General features: G+C 44.7%; 1 protein-coding gene across 2 annotated transcripts in view; it reads right to left on the bottom strand.

Moving 5' to 3' along the window:
* Positions 1 to 3,102: 3,102 nt before the first annotated feature.
* Positions 3,103 to 14,836, bottom strand: part of GAK (cyclin G associated kinase) — a 98,572-nt gene continuing 86,838 nt past the window's right edge. For both annotated transcript variants that reach the window (XM_065549802.1, XM_065549803.1), the window contains exons 25-28: positions 13,166 to 13,396; positions 8,167 to 8,315; positions 6,358 to 6,534; positions 3,103 to 3,790 (exon numbers count right to left, since the gene is read on the bottom strand). In XM_065549802.1, the coding sequence (XP_065405874.1) occupies positions 3,689 to 3,790; positions 6,358 to 6,534; positions 8,167 to 8,315; positions 13,166 to 13,396 (659 nt within the window). In that variant the 3' untranslated portion in view covers positions 3,103 to 3,688. The remainder of the gene's footprint in view (positions 3,791 to 6,357; positions 6,535 to 8,166; positions 8,316 to 13,165; positions 13,397 to 14,836) is intronic.

Below are 14,836 nucleotides of genomic sequence, written 5' to 3'. Positions count from 1 at the left end.
GTGTAAGTACAGGCAGCCATGTGGCCTAGCCACCATAGGCAAGTGCGGGCAGTGGTGAGCAGGTGGCCCCTTATACAGGAAATCACATCCGAAATGGCTTGGAAAAGGGCCTCCCGAAGGAAGGCTCTGGCCCGTGTGGAGTTGAGGACTGCCTCAATAAACTCTATTCGTTGCACTGGTATGAGGGTCGATTTCTTTTCATTCACTAACAGGCCCAGGTCGTGACTGGTGGAACGCACCAGATCAAGAGACTGTTCTGCATTTGATCCCGCGACTTGCCCTTGATGAGCCAATCGTTGAGATAAGGATAGACCTGGGCCCCCCCAATGCCTCAAGTAAGCGACTATTGGGGCCAGGCATTTTGTAAATACTCGCGGTGCTGAGGAGAGGCCAAGGGGAAGCGCAGTGAATTGGAGCCAATGAGAGGATGGAAACCGGGAGGGCAGTGCTGGCCATCTGTGGTGGTGAACCGGTGACCTGGGCTAATGCGGAAACCAGGGACTCAGCGACAAGGAGTTCTGCCTCAGCTCCAGAAACTGGCAGCATTCACTCGCCTTCTGGGAGGCTTTCATGGCTGGCTTGCCCTCGTAGAGAGCCTTTGCCAGGTCCATCGCCATACACGATGTCCTTTGCTTTCTCAGCGCTGGGAGCGGGGAAGGCGTTAACTCCGCCATAGGTCTGGGTCCCCTACCGACAGGGCCGGCTTTAGGAAGTGCGGGGCCCAATTCGAACAGTTTCGACGGGGCCCCGACAGGGATGACTAAAAAAAAGACCACATAAAAAAAAACACGCAGGGCTTGTACTAACCCGGCCGCGCTCCTAGTCTTTGGCGGCAGGTCCTTCACTCACTCCAGGTCTTCGACGGCACTGAAGGACCCGCCGCCAAAGTGCCGCCAAAGACCCGGTGAGTAAAAATTAAAAAAGGTGCCTCTAGCCAGAGAAGGGATTCTCTGTCACTTGCCCCCCACTCTGGGCGGCCCTGCCACTGGGCGCGGGGCCCTCTTAGGCGCGGGGCCCGATTCGGGGGAATTGGTGGAATAGGCCTAAAGCCGGCCCTGCCTACCGCTCCCTGGTATCAGTGGCAGATCCCTTGGGGAGTAGGAGGTCCCCTCAGGGACATGTCCCCCTGGGGCTCTGGCATGGGCCAGTGGCCAAAACAGGGTCCTTGACCCAATGCCCCTTGGTCCATCTTGCTCAGTGCTGGTTCCTGCTTTTTAGATTTCTTCTTGGGGATCAGTGCCAGGTAGAGCCCGGTGCCAGGGGTGCACTACACACTGAGCCCAACGTGCTGGGAGTTGCATCCGGCTGGGACAGCTCTGAGGCTGGAGAGCAGTCTCCATGAGGAGGGCCTTCAAACGCATGTCGCATTCTTTCTGTGTCTTGGGACAAAAGTTCTTACAGATGCAACACTTTTCTTTTACCTGGGATTCCCCCAGGCACTTCAGACAGCTGCCATGCAGGTCACTAACAGGCAGGGCTTAAAACCCGGTGACTGGGGCATGCCCTGCCTGGGGTAAAGTCCCCACCGGGACCCTTAAGTACTGCAGTTAGTCCGTAACAGCTACTTACTAACTAATCTACAATAAACAAAACTATTTACAGCTGTAACTCAAAGGGAAAGAACCACTGACCACCTGCGAGGCACTTGGACCAACCAGCACAGGTGGCAAGAAGGAACTGAGAGGGCGTAGGGCCGGTGGTGCCTGATGTACTGATGCATGAGTGTGGCACTCCAGAAGGCACCACAGCCAACCCTACGGATACAGCTAAGGCAAAAGTCTCTGACAACTGTGCATGTGAATGCGCATACACCCAGAATGGAATAGACGTGAGCAAGCACTCGAAGAAGAACCAATGAGATTAAGGCTAATTCAGAGCTGTGCCGGCCTAAGGCCATACTTTGCATTTCAAATCAGAGTTCAATAATCCTCCTCCACTCTTTCAAAATTCACAGTGACCGAATATATGTACACACATTACATACAGAGGTAACAGTTCAACTGTGTTGTATCTGAGTTTGGTGGGAGCCCGTAAAGTGTACCCAGCATACAAACAAACCAACCAACCAACCTCTTCTCCAACCCATTCACTGTGATGTCGATTTGGCAGTGGAAAGCCTCATTTCATGCAAATTGTGGGATAATCGGAATAGAAAAATTAGAAGATGCTCATTGTAAGACAGCTGCCTTGATGTCACTGCAGCGCCTTTCGCAATTAAGAATCCAAACTGGATGCAAAGGCAAATTGATTAAAAATACATCTTTTAAGCGACTTGGGTAGCAAAGTTCCAGTGCAAGAGACGGTCACCAAAACTTAAATATCACTCTAACAAACATTTGCAAACTAGCCCCAGGAACTGGGATTTACAGTTTGGAGTTATACAATACTGTACAATAGTCATTGGTCGTTAGTATTCAATTATCCATATACTTGTACATGTTAATTTGTTTGTTTCTTTTTTAAAGAGACGAGAAACAACAGTGGAGTGAGCTGTGTTCTCACGTTGGGTTCTCAACTAGGCTTGCACCAGCCAATGCACTCACAGTGTACATCAAGTATATGATGTCCTAACTATACACACTGGTTGGTTCTTTGCATACATAGCTATGTGCATGCAGGCTTCTAAAAATCAAGTTCTCAGACATGCAACATAAGTATCCCACTGTCAGCATAAGCACAGGAAATGCTTTCAAGAGGATAGCTAACAATATAACATTGACTCAGTTAAAACAGACAAATCAAAGCAGAGTAAACGGTTTTGTGCTCACATTTCAAGTTTCGGAATAAATGACTGTCAACATTTTTTCTAGTATGGTATTTATAACGCCAATGGAAGGCACATTCCACTGGAAAAAAAATACGAGGAAAAGCTGAAATTCACAGAGTAGGAAAATAAACGCTAGTCATAGTTGTGCCTTTCAGAAGTTCATAATAAATAACAAAAAGTTAGAATGTGCAGTCCTTATATTAAAGCTAAGATTTATTTCCAGGTTCATGATATGCATTAAAAAAAAAAAAATCAAGAACAACCCTGGCTGACTTTCCCATAACTGGGAGCTTTTTGGCTAAGCAACTGTCAATTCATTGTAAGGAACACAGGTATTGTCAGAAAATATTTTAATTATTTACAGAATGATTATCTGAATGATTACACAAAATACAGATGAAAATGTACACCTCTTATAGATTCAACAAAAAGATATGCTGAGCAAATTCACTGCTGATAATATAACTAAAGCACTTAGAATAAGGCGACGGCACCAAACATCAAAATCAAATCATATAACTATTGAAAATATAAAGTACAAATTGAGGTTGTGTGTTTCTTTTAAAGAAAAATAAAAAAAACAGTGGATTTGGAATGGCTTACGCTTTTGATACCATTACACAAAAATCAGTGGACATCATTAAAGTTACTTCTATTTCACCATATTTAAACCGGAATGGAAAGATCTGTTCTCGGGCTAAGATTCTGAAGCATTGAGCAGCTGTTTTCTGAGTGCATCTGTGTATGTTTTGGATTCTGCATCTTACAAAATGCATCACCCACTTCTGAGTGTATGATTTCAAACGGTGCTGAAATCATGCAAAAATCTTCCCTAAATCCTAGAGATAAGAAATACAGACTAACAATACTCCACTCCATTTTGCTGCACATACATTTTGAAAATCCCGTACAGATGAAGTTTTAGAAAAGGGATTTTGATCCCTGGTTTTCAAACTCTGACCACGCATCACTCAACTCCATGAAGATCATTTTGGCATACTGTTCATAAGGCTGTCCTGTGGCCTGTAAACAAACAGAGCAGGTATTAGACGCTTACTGCAGAAGTCTAAAGAATGTGAAGAACTGCAGCAGGGCTTGAGAAAAAACTGCATTTTACGAACAGTGAAATTCACACATTCTGTTTACTTTTATTTGTTCTATAGTGCTGTAAGTTTGTGTGGCTTTTTCATCCAGAACCTGTAATTCCCTTTTCCCCAAGTCCCCATATATACCAAAGTCAGAGTTTAAATGGCACTGAGGGATTATAATTTGCCTGCATCGCTTCAAATTTTTAGTCTAATTTGCCCAATGTAACTGAAGTCATACTAAAGTTTCCATCTTGTATTAAAGGAGTTATAGCGAATGATCTTCATTTTCAGCAAGTGGCTCTTTAAAAATGAAATCAAAACCAATTTAGGTAGAAACTACTGCACAGCAGCTCTGACATTAGTACCCCACAATGCAACTGAAGAGCAATTTCCAAGAACGCTGTTAAATTCTTTTATGCTGGAGTCCGACTTTCCCAGTTGAACATGCCCTGCTGACTATGAACACTCCTAGACTTTTTACCTTCAAAGAAATACACCAAGTCATGGAGGAAGTTCTGCTGTCGCAGCACGGACCTCAATCTAAATTGGTCTGGGGAACCAGTGCGTGCACAGCAATACTGCAGATACACCACCTGCTCCATTTCAACTCATCCTGGCTCAGATGGGCATAAACAAGAGGCCCCGTGTATTCTGCAACCCCAGACGTTGCTGCGGGATTATGCTCCAGAATCGGAGTTTTCTTTTTTTTTTTTTAAATTCCTTAATTCTTGCTCTCGTTGTTAGAAAAGCATGAAAATGTGAACCAAGTGCAAGAGATGCAATGTTATCTTCCTACATCTGTACACAGCCACGAACAGGAGCCCTGAAAGGGGTGAACTGCCCTAATACTTTTACAGGAGTCAAGTAACAGAGGGGTAGCCGTGTTAGTCTGAATCTGTAAAAAGCAACAGAGGGTCCTGTGGCACCTTTAAGACTAAACAGAGCTTTCGTGGGTGAATGCCCACTTTGTCGGACACAAGTAATGGAAATTTCCAGAGGCAGGTATAAATCAGTATGGAGATAACGAGGTTAGTTCAATCAGGGAGGGTGAGGTGCTCTGCTAGCAGTTGAGGTGTGAACACCAAGGGAGGTGCTTCTGTAGTTGGATAGCCATTCACAGTCTTTGTTTAATCCTGATCTGATGGTGTCAAATTTGCAAATGAACTGGAGCTCAGCAGTTTCTCTTTGGAGTCTGGTCCTGAAGTTTTTTTGCTGTAAGATGGCTACCTTTACATCTGCTATTGTGTGGCCAGGGAGGCTGAAGTGTTCTCCTACAGGTTTTTGTATATTGCCATTCCTGATATCTGACTTGTGTCCATTTATCCTCTTGCGTAGTGACTGTCCAGTTTGGCCAATGTACATAGCAGAGGGGCATTGCTGGCACATGATGGCATATATAACATTGGTGGACGTGCAGGTGAATGAGCCGGTGATGTTGTAGCTGATCTGGTTAGGTCCTGTGATGGTGTTGTTGGTGTAGAGCCTCTGTTGCTTTTTACAGGAGTGTTATTGCAGACACTACAGATAATGTAGATATAGTCACCATTTACATAGGGACTACTGTGCTTATTGGATTATTCTTTTTGTATCTTTATTTATTTATTTATTTTTAATTGGAAGCTGCCACATAATTCCCACCAGGACCTTTCAGCAGATTTTATATCCAGTTTGCTGTGACTTACATGGGACCACTGAAATCTCTGGGAGGCCTGGGAGTTGGAGGACCCTCCCCAAGACCCATTCAAGAAGTAGAGATTAAGCACAGATTACAATGATCTGCATTTTGGTTGGCAGATGTCCAGAACCTAACAGAACTCTGCTCCAGTAACTGGGCTTTTCTCAGACTGATCCGAGTGGGACCGAGACGGGCAGGAGTTTCGGTGAGGGCAGGACTCAGCCCCGGCTGCTCTGACACCTCATCACTGTGTTATGGATGAGGGGTGAGACTTGAATTCCTGTACTGCATGGTCTCATTGGTGTGCTAACTTCAGAAGACAACACAACAAACGGAAGGAAGGCAAAGCATGTGGCTAGACAAGCACCCATGTAGCTGGGTCTAGTGAATGATAATATGAGTGGTGGTAAAAGTGCTTCTCAACCTTTGCATCTGAAGGGAATCCATTCCACTTCATTCCTCCTTCACCAAACAGGTGCTGATGGGTAAGGCAGCACTAAGCACTACTGTCCAGCCCAGCTGCTGGAGACCCTCTTCTCCCTCCTTTCCCTGGAGATCCTTATCTCCACAGTCTGATGCTGCCACCTTAGAAGTGCCAGAGTTCAACACAATAACCGTACAGCAGAAAAGTGGACTGAAAAAATGCCCAGAAACTAGCCTATTGTCCCTGGCAATATCAAACCCTTCCTCACCGAGCCTTGCTGTGCTTGCGTGGGTGTCTGTTCAAAAGTAGGAAGCTTAGCAGATTTTCCTTTTAGGATTGCAGAATTAATTTGGTAATACCAGTTTGATAAATAGCCTTTAACATACCCAAGAAAACTACTCACCTTATCTGGATGAACCACAAGTACTGCCTTCCTATAATACTTCTTTACTTGTTCAGGGGTAACTAGGTCTGCCATGCCAACTGGCTTCCACTTGTTCTCCCCTTCCCAGAGCACAGTGTGAAGAGTGGATATTAATGCTCTTATATTTCTCTCTTTTCCTTCAATCCAATCTAGAATCTGAAACAAAATTAGAAAAATTCAAATGGACTGCAGTTGCCTTAAATGGTGCTTCCAATTCACTTGAAGATGTTTTCAATGATGGGAGAGGAAAGTAAGACAATTGGACTTTGGGCTTCAAAAGTTTTGAGGGCATTTTGCAAATACGATCTTAATCGTGCATCCAAATTCCACAGAGTGGACACCGTGCTTAGCCTTGGAACCCAACAGTGATATATCTAGTCTGCTAGCCGAGGACCAGCATGTTTATACGTAATTATTTATTTGGCCCTTTCTTAGATAGGAATCATTCCAAGAGAACTGAATTATTAAGAAGTTAAGTGTAAAAACTGTATAATAGATGACAAGAAGTGATCTGAACAAAGTAACCATGGCAGAATATTCATTTTAGTTGCACTAATTAATCCCATGGTAACACAGGTTGTCCATTCCAGTGCTAGAAATCTTGTTTTACTTGTAAATTTCAGGTAAGGGTCTTAAGCTCTTTTGAGACTTGTACACTCATATGGCTTGTTTGAGTAAATTGAAGTTTTCTGTACTAGATTGCCCCTTGAACTACAATTGGCTAACAGTGCCCTTTTCTTAGTTGATTTTATAGAATGATCTTTGCATCAATCAATGTAGAATCCTTATGGCAGTAAGGGGAGTCTCTCTAAACTGTAATATCACAGTATAGAATATCTCCCATCTCCCCTACTAACACCAGTGATGGCAGGTAAAAGGCTCTATTTTTTATTTATAGTATTTTACCTAAAAAAAGCATTCAACCCAACCTATGGACACGAGTTGGAATATTCCATCAATAAGCTGATTTCCCCACTTCCTCCCGGAGATTATTTCTATTAATATTGTTCAGAACTACATACTTTATCCTCACAATGTTTTACAAAACTAAATAGTAAATGTTACCATTTAACCTTATCTGCAAGTAACGTACCAGGAAGAAATACAAAATCGGATCAGAATACACATGGGGGTGATGCCACCCTGGAGACTGGAAAGAGTAATTTTAATATGAGTTGAATAGTCCATTTTCAGTGGATTTGATAGAGGGGCAGAGAGCCACTGGGAGGAGAATGAATGACCTGCCCTAAGAAAGTGATTCTCAAGTAGTTTTTGTTCTCCACAAGCTGTAATTTTGTATTATCAGACACAGCCATCACAGCACCATAGTCCTGAACCCTTTCGCTGAAAGGGCACTAGTAAAACTGCACTTGATTGGATAAAAGGTAATGAAACAAAGCTCTAACTGCCAAAGAGTGGACCTGACAGCAATGAAAACCTTTTGACCCAAGCTCTCCCAGTTTGGCACAGACCAGAAATGCACCCTCCCAGCTTCTCCACAGTCAAAAAGTGAGTTGTGCTTGTCTAGCCAAGTCTGTACCAAGACATGCTCTTTAATGAAATGGGAAACCCAGGCCCTTGTACTCCCTATGGGAGAAAGTCCTGCATTAGATGTAAAACTTCAGTTCACACACATCAGGATTTTACTTGTTTGTATCCTGGTTTGTTTTCAGCTGAGTTCGTAATTATGTTCTTTAGAACTGTCCAGCTCTCTCACAATAGTTGTAAGTAACAGAATTAGGTTTATATTTGAATCAAAACAATGGTTTTTATTATTAAACATCAAACCTTTAATTTTAAGGGGTCCATGTCTTTAGACATTTCTTGCTTTCTCATCTCGGCAATTGTCTTGGTTCCTTTTTTGTCAGATTTAGCTGAAAATCCTTGATTAGATAATAGATCCTCAAAATCATTTTCTGAAACTTTTGGCTTCTGTCCTGTTAAAAAGAAAAGAAAAATTAACGGAAGAAAAATGCTTACTGGTACATGATCATGACAGAGGTAACAAGTGTACCACATTATGGGTATGTCTACGCTGCACATTCACTGACAGCAGCATGTAGGGCAGACGTGGGCAAACTACGGCCCACGGGCCACATCCGGCCTGCGGGACCATCCTGCCTGGACCCTGAGCTCCCGGCCGGGGAACCTAGTCCCCGGCCCCTCACCCACAGCCACGCCGCTCCGGCTGGGCAGCGTGGGAAGCACAGCTGGCTCTGGCCGGGTGTCGCAGCTGCGAGCTCCTGCTGCTGGTAAGGGGCGGGGAGTGGGGGGTTGGGTAAGGGAGCAGGGGGTCCTGGGGGGCCGTCAGGGAGGAGGGGGTGGCTGGATGGGGTGGATGTTCTGGGGGTGCAGTCAGGGGATGGGGAACAGGGAGGGTTGGGAGTGGGAGTCCCGGGGGGCCTGTCAGAGGGCTGGGATGTGGATAGGGGTCGAGAGGGCAATCAGGGGACAGGGAGCAGGGGGGTTGAATAAGGGGGTGGGATCCCAGGGGGGCAGTTAGGGGCAGGGGGTCCTGGGAGAGGGTGGTCAGGGGATGAGGAGCAGAGGGAGGTTGGATAGGGGGTGGGAGTCCAGGGGGGGGGGCTGCCAGGGGGCGGGGAACAGGGGGTTTGGATAGGGTGCGGGGGTCCCAGGAGGGGGCGGTCAGGGGACAAGGAGCAGGGGGGGCTGGATGGGTCAGAGGTTCTGAGGGGGTCAGTCAAGGGGCAGGGGCCAGGCTGTTTGGGGAGGCACAGCCTTCCCTACCCGGCCCTCCATATAGTTGTGCAACCCCGATGTGGCCCTTGGGCCAAAAAGTTTGCCCACCCCTGATGTAGGGCGTGTGTAGCCACATACCACAGCAAAGAGCAGGCTGTGTCCACACTGAGATGTGTAACTACACACAGCAGTGAAAGGCTCCAGCAGTAGGGAGCTACCAGAGCCTTTCCCCCCTGCAAGAGCCTTTCCCCACTGCTGGGAAAGACTCCAGCAGTGGCACATGACGCTGCTAAAAACAGCCGTGTAGACAGGGAAAGGTACTGCTATGCCAATAGAGAATTGTGTAGAACCACAGAATCGTAGGACTGGAAGGGACCTCGAGAGCTCATCTAGTCCAGTCCCCTGCATGCTTGATCTAGACCATCCCTGACAGGTGTTTGTGGAATCTCCATCACTGGAGATGTTTAATAGCAGGTTAGGCAATCTCCCTAGGCAATTTATTCTAGTGCTTAACTACCCTGACAGGAAGTTTTTCCTAATGTCCAACCTAAACCTCCCTTGCTGCAATTTAAGCCCATTGCTTCTTGTCCTATCCTCAGAGGTTAACAAAAACAATTTTTCTCCCTCCTCCTTGTAACAATCTTTTATGTACTTGAAAACTGTTATGTCCCCTCTCAGTCTTCTCTGCTTCAGACTAAAACCCAATTTTTGCAATATTTCCTCAGAGATCATGTTTTCTAGACCTTTAATCATTTTTGTTGCTCTTCTCTGGACTTTCTCCAATTTGTCCACATCTTTCCTGAAATGTGGTGCCCAGAACTGGGCACAATACTCCAGTTGAGGCCTAATCAATGCGGAGTAGAGTGGAAGAATTACTTTTTGTGTCTTGCTTACAACTCTTCTGCGAATACATCCCAGAACTATGCTCGCATTTTTTTTGCAACGGTGTTACACTGTTGACTCATACTTAGCTTCTGGTCCACTATGACCCTCAGATCCCTTTCCGTGGTACTCCTTCCTAGGCAGTAATTTCCCATTTTGTATGCGTGCAACTGGTTGTTCCTTCCTAAGTGGAGTATTTACTTCAGATCATTTTGAATTTTAGTCCTATCCTCCTAAGCACTTGCAACCCCTCTCAGCTTGGCATCATCCACAAACTTTATAAGTGTACTCTCTATACCATTATCTAAATCTCTGATGAGGATATTGAACAGAACCGGACCAGAACTGATCCCTGCGGGATCCCACTCATTATGCAGTTCCAGCATAACTGTGAACCACTGATAACTACTCTCTGAGAACAGTTTTCTAACCAGTTATGAAGCCACCTTGTAGTAGCTCCATCTAGGTTGTATTTCCTAGCTTATGAGAAGGTCATGCGAGACAGTATCAAAAGCCTTACTAAAGTGAAGATATACCACATTTACTGCTTGCCCCCATCCACAAGGCTTGTTCCCTGGTCAAAGAAAGCTATCAGGTTGGTTGGACACGATTTGTTCTTGACAAATCCATGATGACTGTTACTTATCACCTTATCTTCTAGATGTTTGCAAACTGATGGCTTAATTATTTGCTCCATTATCTTTCTAGGTACTGAAGTTAAGCTGACTGGTGTGTAATTCGCCAGGTTGTACTCATTGCCATTTTTATAGATGGGCACTATATTTGCCCTTTTCCAGTCCTCTGGAATTTCTCCCGTCTTCCATGACTTTTTGAAGAGAATTGCTAATGGCTCAGATATCTCCTCAGTCAGCTCCTTGAGTATTTTAGCACGTATTTCATCAAGCCCTGGCGACTTGAAAACATCTTATTTGTTTAAGTAATTTTTAACTTGTTCTTTCCCTATTTTAGCCTCTGATCCTACCTCATTTTCACTGGCATTCACTGTGTTAGATGTCCAATCACCACCAACCTTCTTGGTGAAAACCGAAACAAAAATATCATTTAGAACTTCTGCCATTTCCACATTTTCTATTATTGTTTTCTCCCCCTCATTGAGAAATGGGCCTACAGCGTCCTTGGTTGTCTTCTTGCTTCTAATGTATTTGTAGAATATTTTCTTGTTTTATGTCTCTAGCTAGTTTGATCTCGTTTTGTGCCTTGGTCTTTCTAATTTTGTCCCTACATACTTGTGTTATTTGTTTATATTCATCCTTTGTAATTTGACTTAGGTTCCACTTTTTGTAAGATTTTTTTTTTTTTTTTTTTTTTGAGTTTCAGATCATTGAAGATCTCCTGGTTAAGCCAGGGTGGTCTCTTGCCATACTTCCTATCTTTCCTACGCGGTGAGGTAGTTTGCTATTTTACCCTTAATAATGTCTCTCTGAAAAACTGCCAGCTCTCTTAAAAACTGTTTTTCCCCTAACACCATGTCTACACTAGCGAGCTTACTGATGCAGGTGTGCTGCTGTCGGATAGCTCATGTAGCTGCTCTATATCCACAGGACAGAGCTCTCCTGTAGACATAATTAAACCACCTCCAACGAGCAGCAGCAGTAATGTCGGTGGGAGAGCCTCTGTCCACACCAGCACTTCTGTCGGTGTAACTTTATGTCACTCAGGGGGTGTTTCACATATCTCAAGGGACCATTCAAGGTTAAGTGGGTTATAGCTTTCACACACACCCCCACCCCCTCCTTTCCCGCTCTATGACTGAAGAGATGTTAACAGGCCACTTAACACATTTCAAGGGACCATTCAAGGTTAACTCCTTATGCTAAACAATCTACCCCCTTGTACTTAGCTGTGGCACTCTGGGCTTTTTGACGTTTAGGGCTTAGCTACACTTGCAAGTTAGAACGCATTAAAGGAGCCCAGGGCACACTCGCTCACTACCTGTCCACACTGGCAAGGCCCGTAGAGCACTCTGACTCCACAGCTAGAGCGCTGCTGGTACTCCACCTTGGCGAGAGGAATAACGTTTGCTGCGCCCCCGCTGGAGCTCCCCTGCGTCAGTGTGAACGAGGTGTTGCATTACTGCGCTCTGATCAGCCTCCGGAAACGTCCCATAATCCCCTTAAGTCAAGTGAACACTCTTGTCATTGTTTTGGATATGCCCTTTCAAAGCTCCGTTTCTGATAGCTGGCTGTTTAGCTGCTCCAAGACAAAGCAACCATTAGTGTGGAATGCTGCGTGTGAGAGAGAGAGGTGGGGAGAGAGGGGCTCTGCTGCTGTCTGAACTTACAAGACAGCATGCGGACATGCTCTCAGTCCCCCCCAAACCCACTCTTTCCCCCCACATACACACAACACACTCCCTGTCACGTCACACCCCCACTTGAAAAGCATGTTGCAACCACTTGCATGCTGCTCTTTGTGGCCGTTGCAAGAGCTGCTAATGTGGACAGACTGCAGCGCTTTCCCTACTGCGCTGTCGGAGGGCTGGTTTAACTCAAAGCGCTCTACATCTGCAAGTGTAGCCATGCCCTTAATGAAGACACTACCTATGCCAATGGGAGGAGTTCTTCCATCAGTGTAGGTAATTCACCTCCCCGAGAGGTGGTAGCTAAGTTGATGGGAGAATTCTCCCATTGATCTAGAGCTGTCTACACCAGGGGTTAGGATGATTTAACTGCATTGCTCAGGGGCGTGGATTTTTCACACCCCTGAGTGACAGAGTTATAACTGACCTAGTTTCCTACTGTAACCAGGCCTCTGTGTACATTTCCCAGATCTGAAGAGCTCTGTGTAAACTAAAAAGCTTGTCTCTCTCAACAACAGAAGTTGGTCCAATAAAAGATATTACCTCACCCACCTGTGTCACTAATATCCTGGGACCAACACAGCTACAGCAACAATGCATATTGTCATGCTAATATCTATTAGGAACTGCTGGTAGGCAATGAGAGATATCTGAGAAGTGGACCTTTATCTGAACACAACTGCTTAAATGCCACTCATGTCATTGCTATTAGACCTCATTTAATAACAAAACAAAATATGAAGCCTGTAACATGACTAAAATAAGTTCTTCAGAACCTTTCAAAGCTTCTGTTTTCATAAAGCGCCAGAACCATGCTTGTAGAGACCACAAGGACTTCATACGCAACACGCCATTATAACTATAGTTCCAGGAAACAGAACTTACCAAAGCCTGGAGCTCGGATACCTCTCTCTTCTCGACCTCCAATAACACTGAAGTTCCCGGTATAGTTGGGTTTACTCTGTGTGCTGGATTTAGCTTGCTGTGGTTGAGTGTGGGACTGCCACGTAGTACCTGTATTTTGTGGTTTCTTTGTCTGCCACTGATTCCCTCCTTTCTGGGATGGAGCTGACTTCTGACCAAACCCACCAGCTGGGAATCCACCACTGGAAGGACCTGGACAATAACAGTGCCTGATTTAGTTGCAATACATTTTAAAACATTTTGACTACATAATACCGTCTCGTCCAAGTTCTTGTCTGATGCCTACCCAAGTGTTTTAATAAGAGACACCCTTCAATTTAAAGGAAATCTAATGTAGAGAACACGGGCGTCTGAAAGTGAAACTTAATGAGAACAGTTTCAGCAGAGTTCGAGACAATATCGCAGTTCTAGTCTGGAACCCACTACTGTGTGTCAGTTATTCCATCTCAAACCTCAACCACTTAACTGTCATTTTGTGACAACTGCTAACCCTGGTCTGGTCACCACACAGTGCACTTCGGTGGATATATTCACCACAGAAAAATGCATTAGGTTTTCACTGCCAACTATTCACATTTAAGTATTTACTAATTATTACGAGAAGGATGCTGGGATACTCCTCTCATACTCAAGAAAAAGTGGTGTGCTCTGAAGGCACTCCCAATAAAATCCATGCCCTCAAGCTTCCTTTTGTGTATTAGTGTTTTTAAATAAAGAAGTCTTCACCAGGTCAGAGAAATGGCTCTAAAGACTTTTAAAAAAACGTTAGTAACGGGCTGTATACAAATACGGAGAAAATAACTGAACGAGGTCTGAGCAGAGAAATTGCTTTAAGAACAACACTGAAGTACGATATATACACAAACCCAACACACTAAAATTATCTTGAATGATAAGCTAGCATTATCTCCCTAATTAAATCACAGACTAGATTTCTCTAGTACCTCCCATCTCTGCCTGGAGAGTGGAAAATATATTAGTCCTCTGTAACTTTGCCAGCTACAACGGAAGGCCTGATCCTCTATTGGTTACACCGGCGTAAGCCCAGTGTAATGGAATCCAGTTCTAAAGCTTTAGTTTCAGCACTCAGCATGACAAGCCAGGGAATGATACTCCTAGCCAAGCTCCACCCAGACTGCCTTTATTTGACTTCTCTTTCCTCCAGACACCATTTCTAGAAAGCGAGTTTCCTTGGCAACTGGCACGTGGCCAACAGAACACTTCCTGGCACAGGCCCATTCAACTGAAAAGTAGCTTGGTAGTTGAATTTAAATGCAGTATTATCATCCAAATTCAGACTGGAAAGAGGAAGGTCATGTTCTTTGGAGGAAACTTCCTTTAAACCTGCTACACCTCCATAAAGCAGATCTAAACCACTTCACACTGGAATAGGTGTAAGCCAAGCACAGATGGCCTTAGACATCCAAACACAGGCAGGAATGCCCTTTACTTCACCATTTACCCCGTACCCCACCTCTACAAAAAGTTACAGTTGAGCTGTTTTGAGAAAAAAATCAGAACAGAAGGCCCTGCATGTATGGGTCTATTTGCAGCTTTCTATATGACACTGTTTAAATTTGGCTAATTTTACAGACAGTACATTGAAGCATTGACAATATTCATAGTAAAGGC

This window comes from Chrysemys picta, chromosome 6 (genome assembly GCF_011386835.1).
Source record: "Chrysemys picta bellii isolate R12L10 chromosome 6, ASM1138683v2, whole genome shotgun sequence".
Lineage (NCBI taxonomy): Eukaryota > Metazoa > Chordata > Testudines > Emydidae > Chrysemys > Chrysemys picta.
Note: the sequence above shows the minus strand (reverse complement) of the source record. Positions and strands in the feature narration are given on the sequence as shown.